Here is a 23,005-nt window from a genome sequence, read left to right as displayed (position 1 = left end):
TACTACACAGCTTTTAATAAAAATCTCTTAAATCCTAAAAGCCGGTTATTTTCAAGCATTTCATACAAATGCACTCGAGCTATACAAAATAATAGACACTAGGATATCAGACTACCGAGGTCTAATTGTATATCTGAAATCCAATTCAAAAGGACCATCATATAAATCATCTTGAAAACTCATCCCTACCTTAATTGACCATCCTGAGGGTAATAATAGGATTATTTCAATAATTGAAACTGCCAGATCTGAAGTAACAAATGGTGATGACTTTTTTTGATAGCGTAAAGAAGATGCTTAAGTTAGTCAAAGTGTTTGTCGTAAAGCTGGAGCAAAAAAAAAAAGGTGACATTTGACAAAAATGTCTTAATCAAATTCAAAATATCAATGAGGATGAAATATCTCCTCAAGAAAAATATTATAAACTAAATTTTACTAGGGAAGAATAGAATCTCACGCCAAACTTTTTTTTTTTTTTAATGTTCCTTCTAATTGGTTAGATGAAGTTGCACTGATTAAGTATAAGTAAACATTATAGAATTACAATTACTCCATCTAATATAGGAATAGTTTGGTGAAATCCATATATATGAAGTATATTTCTTTCTCTAGAAATCACCGGGGCGCGAACATATCAAGTTCAAGAGAATAACTCTCGAGCGTGCTGTCCATGAGTTATGGCGATTCCATAAGCCAATCTATTGTTTTATTTATCCGGATACATAGCCTCTTCCATCATTCAGTTTTTTTTTTTTCAAAATTAAAGATTTTGACCCTTTTTGATCTCATCGAAACTTATCGGGATAGTATTAATAGGGCTTCAGATTTATTTTTATATTTAAATACATTACATGCTAGTCAGCTTTACAATTTGATATTCTCAGCGAACAAACTCGATAAATTTTATTAACGTCGACAAATCCAAGACGATGCTTTACAAAACTATTTGTCAATTTATTAGAAATGGGAGATTCCTATCATTCTATTGGGGCGAAGTGTAAAACAACAAAATCATTTTGCTAATTATATTGCTCATGTTGGAGTTAAATATTTCAATATATCTAGCAAAAATCTTATAAATGAGGCTGATAGTAGCGCACACTCTGGTAAAAAAAAGAAGGAATAATCATGGTGCAAGTTCGATAAAAATGATCTTCTAAATTTTGAGCATTCATTTTGTTTCGTTAAATAAAGGATTTACTCTAAAAATTTTTTTGTTCAGATCTTAAAATAATAATACATTTTCATAATATAGGTATAAATCAAAGAAAAGCAGGATAAAATATAAATAGTTAGCTTTTAATTTTGAACGGCTGTATTAATGATTATTATATTATCTGTATTAATGTCACTAATTAGTATTTTTTAAATAAATAATAAGTAAATATAAGAACTGTTACGGTAAATATTGATTAATAATTTTTATTAGTGTGGAGATCCTAAATCTTCATGGGGGTAATAATCCAATATCCAATATATATAAGGAATTAAGTTTTTTTTGAAGATGATTAAGAATAACTAAGTTTCAAAATTGCAAGTCTACAGAAGTTAAGAGGTCACTTATAATTTTCTATCACATAATCACTTAGGACTCAACAATTCACAAAATCTATTTATACAGATAGTAGCAAAATACTATATGTATTGCAGACAGAAGTATCGAGAAAAAAGGGTGCATATTCATTGAGAGTCTTAGATTGACTTCAACTTTTTCCAAGGGATATCTGCATTATATACATCAAGGAAACAGAAGGATTCTTAACAATGAAATATTTTTCTCAGAATAAGAGACGAAAAAAAAAGTCGACTTTGTAAGGAACAGGATTCAAGAGTTTCAACGAAGGAACTGTGGATCAGAAATGAAACTCTTTGTTCCTCACTGGGTAATTCATTCGGGAACTATTTCTTATTGTGGAACTCTCCAGTTCTAAATAGCTATTTCTATGTAATATCAGATTACAATATGCTTTGTTGACCAAAATGTCGAGAAAAGAGAAGCACATTATATTTACGAGTCTAGAATTATATTGCACTTGTTTTCCAATGACAAAAGAGACTCAGTAGTAATAAAAAAGTATACGATGATTCCGTAAAGGATCTGGAGGAATTTATGTAACGAGAACCGAAGTCATTATCACAGACCTTGAAATGAAGAGGCACTTGCACAATCAACGATCCTTCCATTAAAGGATACAAAATCCACCAACCGAGTGAAGCCCTTGTTCAAGGGATCTCGACTCTTAAGGGTCGAGATCCCTTGAATAGAGTATCAGAAGACGTGTGAATAAATATTCATAGGAACGGTAAGGATAGATGGATGCAGATCCATATATCCGATTGCTCTGGAGGAGAGATCCATCCAAATGACCATGAATGAAATGTCTTTCCACGCAAATCCAACTCCCCACTTCTCTCCCCTCCCTCCTTCTGCTTTAAGTCCCCTTTATATAGTTTGATGGCAAACATGTTACATAAATTCATCTAGCATGCTAATATGAAAATGAGTTCGAACTAGTTGTTCTATTTAAATAATCTGCTGTCTCCATATAGTCTGAAAACAGACTATATGGAGACAGAAAAAAATATAGATACAAAACTGTCTCGATAAAGTCCGGGAACCCATTTGGCATAATCATCATGGTTCTATATTTTTATCCCTACGGATGCTCAAATAAGAATAATAAACCTGGTCTTCGTTTTCATAAATTTCTTAGAGATCCAGGTCCATCAAACTTCAGATTTAACATTAAATTAAATTTAATGTCTATGATTTCCTTCAAAAATAGATATGTGCCAGAAATGGATACGTGTTGTTCGACGAAAAGATTTGCCACCTTCTCCTATTTCCTTCCTATGTTCAGAACACTTTTTATCCAAGGAGTTCTTGGATGAACAGGAATATAGAATTCTAAAAAAGTTACAGTTTAATGTTGTACCTACGAAATTTGAAGTTATACCTTTGAATTTTCCATCGAAGGGGAGAAAACGTCGACTTTCTGAATCCCATCAAGAAGAAACTTGGATAATATTCAAATTATTGCTGTTGAAAATAAGATTGATCCTATTGAATCCATGAACATGGATCTTTCATTTGCTTTTCTATCTGATATTGTACTGGCAAAAGCCAAGTATGATCGTCTTCAATCTCTGATAGAAAAAGTACATTTTAAAGAGAAAAACAAGGACGGAAGCTCCATAATGTATGTCCTAAGAATTATAATTGAATAAAGTCATAAAAAATATTAAAGTAAAAGAGCTTTTACTACCCCAGAATATTTCAATTCTTGAAGGACGTTTCAATAATGTTCAATTTGAAAGCGTTAAAGGATTGCTGGAAAAGAAAACTAAAACAACTGGGGTTTCACCAGAAATGAGAGATTTTTCTAAAACTCTTTTAATTACAGTCCAAAGGCTTTTGACTTCGTTTCTCAACTTCTGACTTTACTAAACCAGTGCAGAATCCAAAGATATATAGGTAGCATTGGTTGCTATCCTGGATTTCTAATACAAGCATTTCAGGAGCTGGAACGCCGAAGCAATTATTGTTATTTTAAAGTGGATATCCTCTGTATAGATGGCATGCCAATTAAACAGATGTTTGAATATGATAATAAGCTAGGAACGTGTTTTGGTTATGTTGACTTTGATGGTCAATGCAACAGTGGCGAAGATATACCAGCAAATGAATGCCTTGTTGTGATGCTCGTTGGCCTGATAGCTTTTGGATTAATTGACTATCGCTTATTTCTTAATCAAGGGAATTCTAGCATGTGTTCCTGCAGGAATCATTCGTCAAGTTACGGTATTCGAATTTGAAGCCAGTATTATAGCTAGATCCAGTTGTATGGATGGAGCTAGCTACAACATCTCGGCATTAAATATTCTCGCCTGCAATCTTCAAACTAAGGTAAATAACTTCCATGAGTATGAAATTACTATTATATGTATGATTCTTTTCTTTAAATTCAGAATATTGAAGACATATGTACAACATTCCCTCATCCATTCAAAAATACAACCGTAGTTGCAATCTGCGATCCTACTCATATCCTAAAAAACGTCAGGAATCTGTTTGCGGATTAGAAAACCATTATATGGCCCAATAAAGGTGTAATCAGAGAAGAACTCCATCAAATTCAGTTCAAACATGATTTTAGCCTTGGTAATAAGCTAACGGGACGCCATATTTCATTTAAAAATTGCAAAATGAGAGTTAAATTAGCTGTTCTGTCAATGTCATACTCGGTCGCCGGATCATTGAAATGGGCCCATAAAAACAAAATTTCTGGGCTTGAAAGTGAAGATGTTCTTGTTACTGAAGAATTTTTGAAATTATGAATATTTGGTCCAAGTATAGCTATAAAAAAAGCAGCATTATTTCCAACTAAAATAGCTCAAGCGGAGGAAATATTCAAAAAAATCATTCATATGTATCAAGTTTTAATAAGAAGTGACGGGATTAAAATACATAATTGCTTCTGGGCGACGCACTGGGTCATTAGACTTAAGTACCTGCATATATTCTCTAAGGCATCTTGTGGAAATAATTAAGTCTGGTGAAATAAATATGCAAAATATTTGTTCTCATAAACTTTAGGAAGACCATTTGGAACATCTCTTTGCTGCAATCCGACAAAGGAATGGATGGTGTTTCAATCCAAGTCCGAAAAAATTTAAATTTGCCTTTAGGTAATGTTTGAAGTGTATAGTGCTTTAGTTTTGGTTGATTGTTATATTTTTAAGGTTAAATATTTAATTTCTATTATATATATATATATATATAATAGAAAAATTATCTGCGTTGCTGGTAGAGGAGTCATTCAAAATGTCAACGGTACCTTTATTCCACAAGATGAAATCAAGGCTTCAAGCACACCCAGGACTCGTGTTTAAAAGAAACTTTCTAATAACAGTTAGTACTTCAGAATCCATCATTAAACCAATAAATATTTTAAATAATCAAAAACCATCTATTTTAATAAAATGAAGCAAATTGCTTATTTGAGAACTTAATAAGTAAAAGTTTAACGTTTTTTATTATAGAGTTCTTTAAAGTAGTGATAATTATTCCGAATGACAAATTGACTTCTGATGAAAAAATTGAAAAATAAAAGAGAAAAAATTGAAAAATTATTCAGAAAATGACAAATATTTCAGTTAAACATCAATTTTTATTTGGCAAATTTATATGCAAATAAATTTCCAGACAGATTTCTACAAACTTGATTCCATTTACTAATCCCATATTTTATCGTAAGGTCATTTTTTTTGTACACATAATAAACTAAATTTTAATTTTCCCCAATTTCTTTTTTGATTTTGAATAAATCTAGAAAACTTAGTAATTCGTATAGTTTTTTTCGAAACGCCAATCACTTATTGATAAATAACTCATCCCCTTATTTAGTTTCCTTGAGCTGCAAAAGACGGTTTTTGGGTTTTGAGCATACCATAAGCGCCCCTTATATTACCTCCACAAAAATCGACACCCCCATCGTAGCCTGTCCCAGCTCAAAAGAGGGACCCATGCAAAATATCAGCCTCCTAGGTTCAATGTTGTGGGAATACATAAAGGACATCTACGCACAATCTCTGTTTTATATATATACAGAAGAAGATTCTTCCATTTTTCAATTCTCACCCCCCTTCATTTTACAACATAAAAATTGAAAGGTTGTGTTAAATGTACAAAACAATTGGTCAAGGAAAAATCATACATAACAAAAAGAGAAGAAGTTAAACTAGATTGTTGGATATATTAGTGGCTTAATAGAAATACTAGGTTATACCAGAACGCCTTTCCTACTTATGTTTGACTTCCACCACGTTTTTTAATAGTGATGTCAAAGAGTTTTTGCTATTACTACTAATCATATAATTTATAGTATTATATGGTGTTAATATACCGTTGCTATTCTCTATGACGTCAAAATCTGTCTATCTTGCCCAGCAGTCGGTACGGTACATCATATTAAATATCCTAGTAAGCCCGATTAGATGATGGTCTAATTATTTCTATTAACCTCGGGGTGAACTATGGAGAAAGTTCTCTCTTTGGTGAACAATTTATGAGTACATTCCGGATGACCTTTCACTTATCAGTATTAAATAAGCATGTGTACACATATAATTATATTTATGTGCTTTTTATTCTAATAAATTTGATTATATTTATATTAATCAAAAAATATAATTGTTTTTTTTTAAACTAAAAATCTTATCTTTAAATTACTCATTATGGATTGAAAGAAAATAATATATCATCGATGAACAACTATTTATCTTGTCTGCCTTTAATATACTCTTCAGAATCACTCTGGGAGTCTTCATCCTCCTCTTCTAGAGAATCTTCTTCCAGTTTCTTTATTTTCTTTTTTAGAATCATCTTCCTTTTTCTTTGTATCACTGTTGTTATCCTTTGAATTCTCATTTTTGGACTTTTTCCTTCCAAATAAGGTTGCAAAAATACCTTTCTTTTTCTTTTTATGCCCATCCCCATCTTCTACAACTTCAACTTCGGTGGCCTTCTCCTCCTTCTTTTGATCTTCCTTCCCTGCACTCTTGTCTGAATCATTGATGATTGTCTCTTGAGAAGATATAGTTACTTCTTTTTGAAGGATTTCTTTATTTGTTTCGTCATTAGATATTAATGATGAATCAATGGACTCGCTGTATTCACTCTCATAGGATGTACTTTCGTCTTCTATATCGTCATTTGACTCGTTCTCTTCTTCCTCCATCTCCTTAGACTCTTTTTGCTCGTGTAAGTCCACCATTTCGTCGTCTACCGAAAAAACATCTTTAGATTCCAACTCTGTATTCTCACTTATAAGCTGTATGGGCTCTTTTGGAGGTTCGTCTATGTTGGAACTCTGCTTCAGTTCAAATGAAGTGTCAGTTTCACTCTCGCCACTTGAGGAATCAGTAGAGGGGCTGGATTTAGGATTGGGTGGAGGACTTGAGGGGATGTTGTCAAGAAAGTTTGTTTCATCTTTCTTTGGAATCTCCTTTTGAGCTATTTTTGAACAATGCCTCGGTATGGGGCTAGGATTGGGTGTCTTTGGGGATTTAGGAATATTGTTTCTTCTTTTTCTTGGAGAAGGCTGATGAATTTGTTGATTCTCAGGAGCTTTTTGTATTGTTTTAGAGACTCGAGGAGCAGGCTTAGGTTCATCTGGAAGGGACATGGGTGGTCGTGCTCGAACATATATAGAACTATCTCCTATATCTGCGGATTCCCCACTATATAAATCTACTTCTTTCAATATATTTTCATTAGATTTTCTCATATTGGACTCCGAAATTCTCATGTTCCTTTCTATTTCGTTTTTGCATTCTAACCATTGCACAATTCGATTAGTTGCTTTTCAAATAATAAAATTATAAATTTAATATAATAATTAATTATTTTCTTTATTAATGTAATTAATTTCATTACCTGCAGTATGAAGTTTAAACCAAAAGTCCAAAGTCCCTAATATATTACTTGTCTCTCGTACCCCAGATGTTGAATATACCATTACGGAGCCATGGAGTTTGTTGGATGGATACTCTAACACTTGACTCAAATTAATTCTTGCAGAGGCAATAGTTCGACAAGAGTTTTCTTTATCACTTTCGTCATCAGTTGCTAAATGGATTTCAACCACCATGTAACCCTCTTTTAGGTACTCCAAAAATTCATCCTTTAACTTCACTTTGTAATAGGATGAACAGTCAAGCGAGGCTTCCGGACCTTGTATCACAGGACTATATTGCATTTCATTGTCGTAAAAGCACCAAGTTGCAAAAATATTTAAATGCTCATCATTTATGGCAGTAACCGCATTTGGAATCAAAGAAACCTTGCTGATATGGATTTCAAATAGAGATTGACCGCTAGGTGTATGAAGAGAGACCTCATTTGAAGACATAAATGAGCTACATTGCGCTCCTGACTTTTGACGATGGTTACTTCTTACTGACACGTAGGCATTTTCTCGAATTTGATTCTCGAGTTTCAAAATTCGATTTGCTCTCATATCCAACAGCTTTTTGAACTCTGAGATTTGACTCAAATATTCACTTTTAACGCCAGTTATTCTGTTTCGATTATACATAAGCACGTATTTATTATTTAAATTCTGAATTAATGACTCAATTAACGTCCTACTAAATTACCTTTTGTGCAAGGATTCAATTTCCTTTTTTTGCTCAGTATTAATATTGTTTTGTATTCTTAGGAGTTCACGAGTCTTATCTAATTCGTTTACAGTATCCACATACTGAACCTGAATTTCAGAGATTTCTTTCTTCAATTCAGCTATGTTGAAATCCTTCTTATTGTCTATTTCTGTCATAAATGACGGGTAACCCATTAATGTTTGGTCTTTTTTCTGTCTTAAGTAAAAGAGAGCCTCTTCTATTTCGCGAGGATCAAATGGACTTCCCTGGAAACTTGATTCTTTTGAACCTTCATCATTATCTGAACAGTAAAAAAACATTTTATTGAATTTCTGAAGTACTACTACAAAAACATATAAAAATTACCTTCATTGAGCTGTTTTAATTTGTAGAATTTACTTCTCACGTCTTCAAACTCTATTTCCAGCTTGGAATAAGCTTCTCTTTGTTTTTCAAGTGCATCACTCAAACCTTTTTTATCAGTCAAATCATTCTTCATTGTTGACTCTAATTGTGCAATTTTGAGTTTGAGAGAATTTTCTGTTGCCTGATATTGTCTTTCTCTCTCAAGATCGAATGCTGAATTAAGGAGTCTTTCATTATGTTCTCGGAGGATCAAGTTTTCCTTTTTCAAATCATTAATTTTTTCCTCTGACTCTTTGATAGTTTGTTTGAGTATAACTGAATTTGATTTTTCATTGTTAGAAGACAGAGCTTTCTTTTGTTCTTCCTAATGAAATATGTGTGTTTTATTTATTTTTTTTGAGTGCTAAAGTGCTTCAAAAATGACACCTACTTGTAATTGGGCAGACAAGTCCACTGCTTCACGACGGTTTTTTTCAGAAGAGGCTTTCATCTTATCTAATTCAACTTCCAGAGCTTGGATTTGTGTTTCATATCCTTTGATTTGTGTATTTCGTGTTTTTATTTCCCTTTGTATTTTCATTATCCCGACATTTTCGTTTACCTTGTCACGATGCCCCTCTGACATCTCCGACTTCAAATGATCAATTTCTTCCTCTAGATTTGATTCTTTGATTTTTGATTGCTCCTTAACTAAATCCACTTCCTGCTCAAATATTGAAATCCTTTCCTTTAGAGTCATAATGGTTTCTTCTAGCATTCGATTCTCATTTCGGGCTTCTTCCAATAATCTGAAAAATACATAATTAACATGGACTCAAAGTTATAGATTGGAAAAATTGATTCGATGCAAAGAAACGAGGTGTGCATAAAGTTGTTAAATAAGGTAGGGTGCGGTCAAATAGTTGTATTTTTGTATTTGGAGGCTTGTTTCTAGAAACTGAGTAAACTTTTTAAATGTTTTATGTTTGCTTATTATCATGACAGGTGGTCTTAGTCGTCAATTCCACCTAGGGAAAATTAATTTGGAAATAAATAAAATTCTGAAAAATTCTATTTAAGGAAAAAAGTGTGATACAACCATTTGAACCCAGGGTGGGGATAAATGTGCCCCTACACTATTTAATGTATTACCAAAAAAATTGATTTTTTTTTTTAAATTGATCTTGCTCATCTTAATTTGTTTTTTGTTTTTTTTAAATTAAGGAATTGCATTAAAGTTGAGTCACATCACTTTTATTTTTGATATGGGCAAAAAATAATTTCATTTTACTTATATTACACCGTTTGACCCCACGTTAGAAAAAAGGATTTCTTGGGTAACCTTATTTTAATAGGAAAAAATTCCTTATGGTTCCTGAAACTATATTATTTATTCTATAGAATGAACCTATATAATAAGCTCTACCTAATTTTGGTATTTTAGTTTCAAGAACTTTGATTTAGTTATGGAGCGGCGTAGCTCAGTGGACAACGCTCTCAAAGAAAATTATTATCTTGAACTCAATGTGTGTAGTTTCAAAAGTGAATAATTATGAGCCGAAAATTAAAATATCCCAATTTGACCATATTATGTCTTTGGTGTTATATTTATGTAAAAAGATAATCACCTATGAGCTTGTTGATTCAAATTATTGTTTCCATTGGCTGGTTGAGGATTTAACATATGTATTGGAGAAGTTGAGGGTAGATTATACATCATATAACTATTTGGCTTTTGAGAATGAAATCTTTTTGCTCGGTAGTTAGGGATGGAAGTGGGCGAGTAATTTGGTTGCAGTGAGAGTAATTGTGTCTTAGCAACATGAAATTTATCCCGTAAATGTGAATTCTCTTTCTCTAATTCCCGTATTCTTTGATTTTGATCCTCGATAAAGTTTTCTGTTTCAGGATCCTTGAGTCTTCCTGAGGAAGGAGATGTAACTAGACCCGTTCGACTACCCATTTCAATTCTTTTCTTATCAGACAAAACTCGAATTAACTTAGTGGCGAGTTTCTTGATCTTATCCTCTTGTTCCTTAGTGTTCTTTTTCAATTTGAAATTGTCTTCAAAAATAACTAAGTATCGATCTTCCAAATCCTCTCTACTCATTTTACCTATTATGAGACGGTCATGGTGAAAATTAGGGACATAGTCTCCCGGTATATAGTAGCCATCATCTTTCACTGGCACAAGGTCAGCATCGTTTTCCAGACTTTCATCCTCGTTCATGATTCCAAACCAACCGTGAGTAAATAGGGTAAACAAAAGTAATGTTTTCACTAAGAAGGTATAGCATACAGGTATAAAGCATCATTTGGCTTTCTAATCCGACATAAATGTTTATACAATGTGAAAGACCTGGGAAGGTAGGAATGGAATAAATGTTCAGAAGATTATTATCGATTATTTTTAAGGTCGATTTACTGACGATCAGTGTTGGATAGTAGGGCGTTAGTGATTGATGTATTACAGTAATAATCCCTCATAATATGACGATATTAATTTGCTAAAGAAGTAATATTACAAAATTACTTTTAAGTTATTCATATGGAATAACTTATTACATGTTACATCATTGAATCTGTCATTTTACTAATAATATGTCATAATCCAATCAGAAGACGAGTAACTCATCCGTTGATTGATTAAAAAATTATTCATGAAGGAAAAGTTATAACTTAACCGGTAGATGTGTTAAACTTATTTCATTCCCATTTCCAAAACATTGTTGGCACAAAAAGAGGCCATTTTCCGAAAAGAAATGTAATTTCCACTGTTCAAGGGAATTATATCTTCTCCAAAGATATTATATCTAACTTTATAGGGAAGTATTATAAAGACGATAAAGCCTGTGGTCCAGATGGAGTCTCGGATAAAGTCTATTAGAATTTTAGCGATGAAGTTGTTCTGTATCTTTTAAAAATTGGACGTTCTATGGAAAAGTTTGGACGACTACCCAAATCACAAACAAAAGGAAGAATTGCATTAATTCCGAAAAAGGAGATGGGACAAACTATAGCCATTAGAGAACAATTACGGTTCTCAATTAATCATATAGGACTCTCTCTGGAGTATCGGCTAAACAGATGCAACTAATTCTTAACAAAAAAATTAGGATTGAAAAAAAAGTATTTTTAAAGAATAGGAAAATTTCCAATGTTTCACGCAATATTCAAGCTCCAATTGATAGAGTGGAATGTAGGAAGAAGTTTGGAGCAATAATAGCAATAGCTTTCGACTCTATTTAACATAGGCAAATTGTTAGATAAGTAAAAAAGTTAATTCCGAAATGTTTTTTAAATAGCATCGATTTTAGGTGCCATTTGTCTTCTTCTAAAATAGCTTTTTCAGCTAGTTGCGGACTTGATGTAACATTATACAAAGTTAAAGGTATTACCAAATTGTTTCAACTCCTTTTTTTGAAAGTTGAATCTTTTCCAAAAAGAAATTCTTTTGTTGACGGAGGTCCGAATTTCGTTTCAGTTATCTTCATGAATACCACTGCTATTCCATTTGATACCCAAAATTTCCACCATTCTTTCTAACTTTGTAACTTCCGACTTTAAGATCCTCCTTAGGCTTCTAGGAGCCCAAAGGTAAAATAGAGGTCTTATTTTTATTCACAGCCAATCCTTTTTTTTTCTTGAAACTTCCTAAAATAATTAAGTAAGACTTTTATTCTGAGAATTAGATGAGACTCAGAATTCGCCTCTACGGTTAAAGTTACATCATCTGCATACAAATCAATAATATGCTGAGATCCCTCAAAGCTAATCCAAAACCCTCTGTACCTCTTTGTAACACCTAAAATCGATATTATTTAAAAAACATTTCGGAAGTAACTTTTTTACTTATCTAACAATTTGCCTATGTTAAATCGAGTCAAAAGCATTGCAGAAGTCTATTGCTATTATTGCTCCAAACTTCTTCCTACATTCCACTCTATCAATTGGAGCTTGAATATTGCGTGAAACATTGGAAATTTTCCTATTCTTTAAAAATACTTTTTTTTTTCAATCCTAATTTTTTTGTTGAGAATTAGTTGCATCTGTTTAGCCGATACTCCAGAGAGAGTCCTATATGATTAATTGAGAACCGTAATTGTTCTCTAATGACTATAGTTTGACCCATCTCCTTTTTCGGAATTAATACAATTCTTCCTTTTGTTTGTGATTTGGGTAGTCGTCTAAACTTTTCCATAGAACGTCCAATTTTTAAAAGATACGGAACGACTTCATCGCTAAAATTCTAATAGACTTTACCCGAAATATAATTCCGCAAAATGTAAATAAAAAGTTCTTTTTTATAAATTTAAAGGACCCCTCAATTTTAGGAGAACGCGCAATCACATGAGATATTTTAACGGTTCATAATTTAAATTCGGAAGAATTGCTCAACGATGGTAGAATAAGATTTTCACTTGTTAATTCTTTAAAATATTATTCAATGACGTGCCGTGGCAAGTTAAGATGGTCCCCCTAAACTTTGATGCAGCTGTGAATGGACTCTAAAGAGCTACATAGGAACCGTTTGGGCCTCCCTATGGTTTGGAAAAGAAAAATAATGTCCTTTCTGAGGGGAATAAATGATGATAAAAAGTTTACCGTGCAGTTACAATCTCCACAGATTGTATTAAATATACTAGACCCTACAAGGACTGTGGAGAACTATATAATAACACACTTCATGCGTTTGTGGACTGCCCTGTCATCTTTATCCTAAAATATTTTGTATCTATAAATCTAAAAGGGCTGACGAATGGGGAAGAAAAATATGTTAAAGGTCTTGTTCTTTTTGGAATCTCAAAGGAGAAGGGTGGAACTTCTGAGGAAACAAGGGCTCTGGACTTTGCAATTCTTAATTGTAAAGCCCTCATCGCCAGCCGACTAACTAACTATCAGCCTATTCGGGAGGATGAGTTGAGAGGTATCATCTTGGCAGCTTCAGTCCGCTATGTCTCTCTCACAATGAAAATTCCTAAATCAGGATGTGAGTCATGGAATTTTGCAGGGGAAGAAGTCTAGTACCTTCCATCAACTTTACGGAATCATCAAAGTATTTTAAAAAGAGTTTTAAGAAATTTTAACAAATAATTCTCATAATTGTTAATTTGCATGTTACAATTTTTTTTTTTTTTTAAAGATTGATATTTAGAATATTAGTTGAAATTCTACCCCGGAGCATTAAGTATAAACTATGATGTTTATTTATGTACTTTTTACGCAATTGCTCCGGTTTATTTATATATGTATGTTCTATATAATATTTAAACCAAATAAAAAATGTTGAAAAAAAAAAATCCCCCGATTAATTAAATTATAACTTTTTAAATACTATTTATTAATTTACATATTATACCAATATTATATCATAACATACAAAATAGCTGCTAGGAAATGTATTATTAGCTACTGACTCCTCTAAAGTATTTTTTTTCTTAGATCGTTTACTTTAAATGTCCTTGGATTCAATTAATATCACATAGTTTTAGATATTATGAATGACTCATTCTCATGTTTGTGTTTTATTTATAATCCTTTGTACCTCAATTAATAAAAGCTGCCAACCGTTAGCTACACAATCTACAATATGAATATATTTGTAATATATTCATGCATGTATGTATCTACATACTTACTTATTTATCTAGAAATATTTGCATAATGTAGCTTTAGACCTTTGCATTTTTTCAAATTAGGGTTAGAAAAATTATTCTGGAATAAGAAATTGAGGCAAGTGTAAAATCTTTCGAAAATATTAATATATTTTGCGCAAAAAATAGCTAAATATAAGAGAAAACAACATTGAGAGGCGGGAGGTTACAATTTTAGTTAAAATATTATAAAAAGGTAATAAAATATATAAAAAATATTATTCAAAATTGATTATATTTTAGTTTCATGTCTTTTTCTGGCATTCAATGGCGTGTTTTATCTATACTTTTTGTTCAAAAACTACGCAAAATTATCAAAAAAGGAATTTCGGAAAAACTTTAAGGTCGATGAGGCAGGGTATAGGATCTCTGAAAAATAATTTTCGAGCTTTTCACATCTTAAAGCATGAGAAAAAATGCAGAAACATATCAAAATTCAAAAAAGTATATTTTTGAATAGGTTTAATGTAGCCTGTCAACTCAAAAGTAAGCTAGAATGATTATTCTCAAAATTGAGTGTGGATTACATTTGTATTATTCTACAAATTATACTCAATTTCTATCGACGGATTATGCTTATTAACTCTTTGGATACTGGTGATACTCTTTGACATCACTTGATATAATTGAAGTTTTTAAAGTAATAAAAACCTTGGGAAAGTTCAATTTTTGGTACTGGCATGTTCTTAGATCCTGATGAACCACTCAACTATAACCCTCACCTAAGAACTATCGATCAATTTCATAATGAGCATATCCTAACATCAATAAGGAAAGCTGAAAAGTTTCACAGGAAACATTGCTGATTCAATTCTTCATGCAGGGGTACTTTATTGACTCGTGTTGGTAATTTTTTAAAACAAGGTACGCTAATCCCCTTCTTTATAGGTAAAGTTGATAATCCTGTATAGAAAAACGCGTGCAAGGAGAGGGGGGAGACAGACTTATGGTATCATTGTTTAAAATACTGATGTGATTATCAGCTGCCTGCTTTATTATGATATTTGAGGGTATCACGTAAGTATTTATTAGCAAAAGTTTTAATGAAGATATACTATGAATAATTGACTTAGTCGTTTTTTATCCGTTAAAGTAGATTTTAAAACGTCACACTCCATGAAATTGTAATTCATTATGAACCATATTCTCAGAACAATAACTAATGAAACTACAAAGTAGAGTATTCCGAAATATATTTGAAGTTCCAAGTTTAAAAAAGAAGGCTTATATTAAATATAATCTACATACTAAAAAATAAACCATCATACATTTATGTTAAATATACAAAATTAAACAATTAGAATCATATAACTAATAATAACAATAAATTATATATACAGAATATTGAAATAATAGATTGATCCAAATAATATTTCCTTGGTCTGACATCGGAATTCAGTTAGATATGTCATAAATTTAGGTTGCAAAACACAAGCCAGACGTGGAGTTTAATCAAAAAGATAATCAACCCATTTTCTTCATGTGGAAGTTGCTATATACAATTGTGCACATGATAGATATATCTCTACCGATGAGATCTAAATAATTATTAATAATAAAGTAAATGTCAAAATCATAAAATTAGACAAGAAATATACTAATAAAAAATTTTTTAGAATTAAATCCATCTTAAAAATTTAGAGCAAAAGCTAATTATGTAGTTATGTAGTTAAATAGGTGGTCAATTATATAAGGATAGGTACCACAGTTTAATAGATGAAAACTTTGAAGAAGAAAAAACCCTTTCTACAATCAATCAAATCAGTTTATAGATTTTTTTAATTTTATATATAATTTTAGATCTTTAAGATTTATTTACTCTTGTACCTTATTTCTCTTCATTTTTTTGGAATAAATAATACTCGTATACGAGTAATAAATTTCTGTAAATTAATTGCAATAATAAACTGTTGTCACATTCAAATACTCCTTCCTATCCGAGCGAAAAATAGCGCCACTCATTTTTAATTGAGCGGGAGCGCGCACATTCCTTTAAAAATAGAGCAATATTGGGAAAACGCTCATAAAATTAGTAACTGAGCGGAAGCACGCTCAGGAATTCTTGAGCGGACATATGGTCGGCAGTTATATCATTAATGAGGAAAATCCAGTGTATCTTTTAGCTGGCCCATTTTTTTGGAATGGGTGATCTGAAGAATAAATTTTATTTTCCTTACCAGTAGTCATTATTATTTCATACCTGAGTAGTGAACCTCCTTTGCAAAATAGATTCAATGATATTCAAAACCTAATTGAACATAAGTTTGTGCTCATAAAAGACGAACCGTAATCCTGAGGATTTTTTGTAGAATTATAATTGTAAGTTCTTGTTGGAATCGACATCTGAGTAATTCTAGCAAAGGTCCTTGTTTATATCCTTTTTTCCTTCCTCTCTTGTTGCAGCTGATTGTATCTTCAAATTGTTAGGGCTACCATGTTGATTTTTGGTTTCTTTTTTTAACATGCTCATTCTATACTAGATTTTCATCACTGTGTATCATATACAGTAGATATAAATGAGATGTAATTTTAATCATCTCTAATGTGTGACTTCATGGCCAACATCTTTCACCAAGGAGTTCTTTGTGCAACTTAAGGCTGGATGTAGTTGAAAAATCATACCAGTTTTCCATGGCTTCCAATAGCCTTTTCCCTACATGATATTGACGGACGACTTCGATACCCTTTTTTTAAGTCTGATTTTCAGTCATTGTTAGAATTTACATATAAAAGAACATAGAAAACTTTCAAAAGATGGCTGTGACTGGCTTAAAATATCTACTACGATAAGGACGACCATAAGCGTTATAAGCATATGGGGACAGTCTATAAGCCGGTTGGTAGTAAGGAGGTTTCACAACTGAGGGATAACGATGACTGACGTATGATGTAGGATCAGAATAATGAGGAGTGGATCTCTTGGTTCTTGATTCTGTATCTTTCCTCATTCTGTCTACGAAGTCCATGAAATCTCCAAATTCTATACCTTCTATTTTTTTATCAGAACTCAACAGCGAAATATCCTTCAAGTCAGAATAATTTAACTTTCTATGATGTAGCTTCGTGGTCGATTAAAAGAATTGGGAAATGCGAATATGGTCGTTGAAAATGATAGACACAAAACCAAACATTTAATATATTTCAATTCCATATTGCTAATTGAGTGAACGAACAGAATCAACTGATGTTCAATGCCTAACTATTCCGACCTTTTAAAGAATTTACAATGCGATAAAATAGCTCCAGCTATTTAAAAAAAAAAAAAAAAACTGTGTGACATTTGGGGAAATTATATTTGAGCTACTAACCAGATGAAAGAAGAATTATAGGAAAGTTCCGTAGGCAGAAACATTCTGACATTATGTCTGTCTGCGATACTAAAATGAAATTTTTTAAAATAGAAGACATTCTCACACTTACAAATATGTTATGCCCAGGGATCAATAGGAAGTATAACTGTCCTTGGATGAGATAACTTCTGGTTAAAACCTGTGCTTGAGTTAGTGAATGAGGATGTAATCATTTTTGCCATAACAGTTAATATATGGATTGGAAGAAGAGTTAGGATTTTGAGTGTATATGGCTAAAATAAGAAATATATATATCGGATATAATCTTTTAAGGGATGATAACTTGGATCAAACTAGCAATGTTCTCAAAAAGAGACCGAATATACATGTATAATGTAGAATCAAACGTGGAGAAAGAGTGGTTAGAAGTTCGAGGCTAGAATACTTTTTTATACCAACCCATTGGTAAAGGATTCTGTGAGACCCTGTCAGGAATCAATTCAGACCACAATCAAATCATCATATCAATCTTTAAAAAACGACCAAGAAAGCCCTGGAAACTTAATATTAAAAAATCAAAAGATAGATTGAAAAGTACAAGAAAAATAACGAATCATCAAGTCTAAACGGATTTCCTGAGGAAATTTATTAGAAATACCGTACTTTGCTATGTTCATTAATGAAAAAATATTTTTTGCGAAGCAACGTCAAAAGACACACTCCCGATTGCAGACTTTTATTAATTCCGAAAGTGGCCAAAGACCTCAGGCATATTGAAAATGATCGACCTCTAACGTTGCTAAAATTTATAGTAGCGTATAAGCTAAATGAATGCAGGAGGTTTCAACTTCCATATTTCATCTAACGCATGGGACTATAGTAAAGGAAACCCCATGGCGAAAAAAAAATGTTTTAGTGTTTTAAAGATGCGCCATCAATAGCAAAGGAAAGTATTTTGGAAGTTACTGTAATGAAAGTTGATTTTAAGCAAATATTTGACTATGTACCACACGAGTGGATATTAAGATGTTTAAAGTCTCATAGTTCTGTTGATTATTTTTTTTTATTTCGATGGTGCAGTATTTTTATATTCCATTTACACCCACTATTAACTTGAAATAGATAATTTTAAAATTCATTAAGTTATTCCTACAAGCCCTATCTCTCCATATTTATTTATCTTAGCATTGAATGCCTTGATCAAAGTAATAGACTCGGATGAAAATATTAAAGGCTTAAAAAGGAAAATGAAGTCTATGTTTACGAGATCGACATGACAACAATAAACTCTGAAACTGTGAAGGAAATTTAAAAAAAAAAAAAAAAAATAATCTTTGCGAAAAACTAAAGATGAAGATAATTTTAGCAGAATAAATTTATAATAAAAGAGACCTAGAAGCAATTACTTTTGTTTTATCAGTAGAATACAAAGTAGATGTTTCAAACGAGTTTTATTGAAAAAGTCTAGTAAGACGGTCTCCTGGGCCAGGTAGGTAAAACAATTGCGAGGGAAAACATGAAAATAATCTCTGCGCAATTATTAATAAGTCAGGGAGAGTAGTTTGATGGATTGATCTCTATACAGATTCTGATACAGGGTTATTATCATCTCTCTTTCTCTTCGAAGTACACTGTAAAACTTATGAAGAGAGAATTTGTTTTTTCTAGAAAAGGGAACTAAAGACAGTAAAATATCTTTTGTAAAGGTGCAGCGAAAAAGGCAAAATATGTGATCATTTTACCGAAGTAGTACATATGAAACTTAGTCGGTATGATACATCAAATTGAAAATTCTAGCATGCCTGATTACATGATGGTTTAATTCTGTATTTCTATTTACCTTGCTACATAGTATTAAAATAATTTATGTGTGTGCGAAGGACGTCCTGCTTTGAAAAACAATGATAATAACGCATTTATTTCAAAAACGGAGACAAATACAGACTTTAGACATAATATAAAAGTTGTTTAGAATTTTGAATTACGTACTTATGTGTGGCATATTCCATTTCTAATTGTAGAGTGCATTTTGATCTAAGTTTATAAGCTTTCGAAAAGACTATAGCACTTGATTTTGATGCGTTAAAGGTAAGACCATTTTCTTTTCCCCATTCAATAACAGTATTGATTGCCCTTTGCATGCATTGACAAGGGTGTGGGATGTTTTCCACTAATTAAAAGGAGGATGGGTACTTAGTAGATTTTTGTACAGGATCAGATACACTCTAGAATACCGAGTTTTTCCATTGCTGCCTCAGCTGAATGAAATTATATATAATCAAATGCCCCTGTGCAAATAAGACTGACAACAAGTGTGCATTGTTGTTGATAGATGAATTTTTCTATGGTATCGGTCACTTGTGAAAGGGCCGTCTCAGTTGATAAGCCCCTTATATAAGGATGTTGTGAGTGGATTGTTGGAATGACTTCTTCAACTTCCCAGTGTAACATCTGCTCAAGTCTGTTAAGCATATAGTTGGAAAGAGTTATTGAAGGAATTTTGCCAGGATGTAATATTTTTTACCTGGTTTTGGCAGAAAACTTACTTTCATTTCTCTCCAGCATCTTGGTGCATAACCAGGGATGAATTTTCAACAATTATTAAATATTAATGTCATAGTTGGGTAACTACTGCTAATTTTGGGGTTTTTTTCCTGTTTATTTTTGGAGAAAAGGTTACGTTACACAATGAAGGTAACAATATTCTAAAAAGTGACTGCCATCTTACACAAAATGATCATAAGTTCTGGAAAAAAACAATAGTACCAATCGTTTTTCATGTACCTTTGACTACATTTTATAGATGTATTTATTTTAGTCCTACATGAAATATCTCCTTTTGGTATGCTAAAAAAGAAACCAAAAATTAACGTGTTCAGCCTGACAATTTGAAGAATGTTTGGGAGGAGAACAGCTTAGCTGTCAGGGCATTTTATTAGATCAGTTACAAGAAATAAACATAAATCCTGATCAAGAACGGACAAAGGCAGGAATTACCTCGATGTCAATCATCAACTCTATTTTAAGTCGAACAAAGACTGGCAATTATAACTCCCGATGACCAACCCCTCATTGTTACTCTCCGGACTTAGTGAGCACACGTACTTGTGATTTTTTTATACATAGATGTTCTCCCTTCAATAATTATAGAATAATGAAAATAGCTTTGGAAATTAAAAACCCTGTTCAAATTGCTAACGAGAAAAAGCCGCTTACTCAATTCTGCTTCTAGTCTAGGGCATATTGACTCAGATATCCTATTTTAGAAAGAAGAGTAGTTTGTATGTGTACATTATAACATCCTACAAAAATGTATAAGTCGAACTAAGTTGTATAGCAACTAAGTCGGATAAAGACTTATACATATTTCCCATATTATTTCTATTATATTTTATATTAGTTAATTTAGTTTTTCTGTGAATAAGGAACAAACGAATTGAATGAAACAAATGAGGGATGAATACTTTATAGACAGTAAGGGTTAAGCTATTTTATTTGTTGGTCCCATTTTGACATCCAATAGTTCACTATTTTCCTTAATATTAATGAAAACTTAATAAACTTCATTGTTTAGGCTCCCAAAATGGCCTATATTAACAATGCTGACGTAATGTGAAAACGCTCTATAACAAATCATCAATCATTCAATCTCAATCTAACGTATTTTAAATCGTTTCAACCAGATATTATTTTCACGTAATCAACGTTAATATCTTTTAGTCACATTTTTTAATTGTTGTTGATTAATTTATTTGTTTTATGTTGTAATATGTTAAGAAATATATTTTTAAGAGGAAATATTTCAGTCTTAGTCATCAACATTGAAAATTCCCCGTTGAGCACTATTAATCCTAAATTCTTTTTAATTTCTAATTTATATTGATTTTTTTTTTGTCCATTTTTCTTTGAAGGTGGGGAGTGGAGCAGAAGGTGAAGCTCACCTAGGACGCCGTAACTGCTACTGCTGTCCCCCAAAACATAAACAGCTTCTATGCTGGATATAAGAATTTTAATTTATTACTACTATATGTTTAGTAAACTTGAAGCTTTAAAAGCCTAGTTCGGTCGTACCAGTATGACTCGTAGTTATTAGGCGTCGATGTACAGATAAACTTTATTAATATAGAAAATAACTCCCCCAAAAAATACTCAGCATTTCACTCCATTTTTCATGACTACACGTAGTTACAAAATACTGAGATTTTTTATTCTCAATGCTAGATCTTTGAGATAAATTAAAGTTTTTTAATTGAATTATAGCGTAATTAATATCAGAGGTGGGACTTGGACTCGAGATCTACAACTAGACTTTCACTTGAGTTCACATTTTGAAGACTTGCTCAATAAATCCTGAGTGCCCTCTTGCACAATTAAAAATGAGCGGCACTCATTTTTTCAACTATTAAATATTTGATTCATTGAAAAAAGTTTTGTTTTTTTAACTTATAATCTTTTAAAATCGGTATCTATCATTCAAAAATTGACCACCTTTAGAAAATACACTCTGACCGGTAGCTGAGAACATTAGTGTATAAATCAGTATAAATTTGGGCTTGATCTAAAGGCAATTCTACCAAATATTCAATTATCTTTGAATAAAAGTTATTAAGTTCATATAATTCACATTAGCACATGCAAAAAAGATAATATTAAGTGCTAATGGATAGTGGTTCCTAAACAATATGTCTAGAGGCAAGTTCAAGTGTGCCGTACGATTTGTGATAACTATATATTATATTTGCAATATTTGGACGCTCTTGCTCATTAATCAAAACAATGAGCCCACTCCGGCTCTCGCTCAAGAATTTTGAGCGTCGCTCACTAATGCCCTGAAGACTAGCGATTCGACTTGATTTCATAATACAATTTATTGTTAGATATCTAAGAATGGCATGATCCCGCGTCTCGAAAGTTATTTAATTTTTTCACTGAGTATAAGATACGCTTTGAATTATCCTTTATTTTTCTGAGGACTTGAACTAGACTCGATCAAAATATTCAAGTGTTTATACTTGTTAGTAAAGAATTGAGACCAGACTAGGGCTTGAACTTTAACATGACTTTTTAACCTATGATTAATATCGGTACAGTAACTATTTGCTTGAATATGTATACTATAAAATATACCTACATTTTCGACGTATATTAAAGAATATAATATTATGTGCAAAATAGTTGAAATGATTAATAAAAGCAATTAATTTATTAGTTCATTAGTGCAAAGACTTATGTGATTTCCATTTTATATTTTAAACTTTTACAGTTGTGGCAGTTACTCTTGACTGGAGCTGCGCGTGACAAGAAATTATATGTTTGAGTTCAGTAAATAAATACTAATTAATTAATTATTATAAGTTGAAGTATTTGTTGTCTGTATCACAGCATTGGTAACACCGTTGTCTCTAAGAAATGAAGGAAAGAGTTGAAGATAAATAAATATCTATATATATTTATTTTTGAGTGTTTTTTTTACTCGTCGTAAGTTGATCTTTCTTTACATCCTAATTATAATTAACGAGGGGTAGATGTATAAACTTGAAATCAATGCATTTA

At 31.9% G+C, this 23,005-nt stretch overlaps 1 protein-coding gene across 1 annotated transcript; it reads right to left on the bottom strand.

The window, feature by feature from the left end:
- Positions 1-6,130: 6,130 nt before the first annotated feature.
- On the bottom strand, positions 6,131-10,781 carry LOC121118727 (protein fantom). The gene is made up of 6 exons (XM_040713315.2): positions 10,137-10,781; positions 8,960-9,317; positions 8,530-8,893; positions 8,161-8,464; positions 7,439-8,082; positions 6,131-7,363 (listed from the first exon to the last, which is right to left on the bottom strand). Exons 1-6 carry the CDS (start codon positions 10,736-10,738, stop codon positions 6,327-6,329), a joined length of 3,309 nt encoding a protein of 1,102 aa, XP_040569249.1. The 5' UTR covers positions 10,739-10,781; the 3' UTR covers positions 6,131-6,326.
- Positions 10,782-23,005: the final 12,224 nt, after the last annotated feature.

Source organism: Lepeophtheirus salmonis, chromosome 5, assembly GCF_016086655.4.
Source record: "Lepeophtheirus salmonis chromosome 5, UVic_Lsal_1.4, whole genome shotgun sequence".
In the NCBI taxonomy this organism is placed as follows: domain Eukaryota; kingdom Metazoa; phylum Arthropoda; class Copepoda; order Siphonostomatoida; family Caligidae; genus Lepeophtheirus; species Lepeophtheirus salmonis.
The sequence above is the reverse complement of the archived record's forward strand: the minus strand, read 5'-3'. Positions and strand labels throughout refer to the sequence as shown.

Excerpts from the sequence above, each read along its gene's own strand:
- LOC121118727 (XM_040713315.2), bottom strand. The coding sequence starts at position 10,738 with ATGAACGAGGATGAAAGTCTGGAAAACGATGCTGACCTTGTGCCAGTG. Across the intron at positions 9,318-10,136 it reads TTGAATCAACAAGCTCATAG|ATTATTGGAAGAAGCCCGAA; the intron begins GTGATTATCTTT and ends TGTATTTTTCAG. Across the intron at positions 7,364-7,438 it reads GTTTAAACTTCATACTGCAG|CAACTAATCGAATTGTGCAA; the intron begins GTAATGAAATTA and ends TTATTTGAAAAG.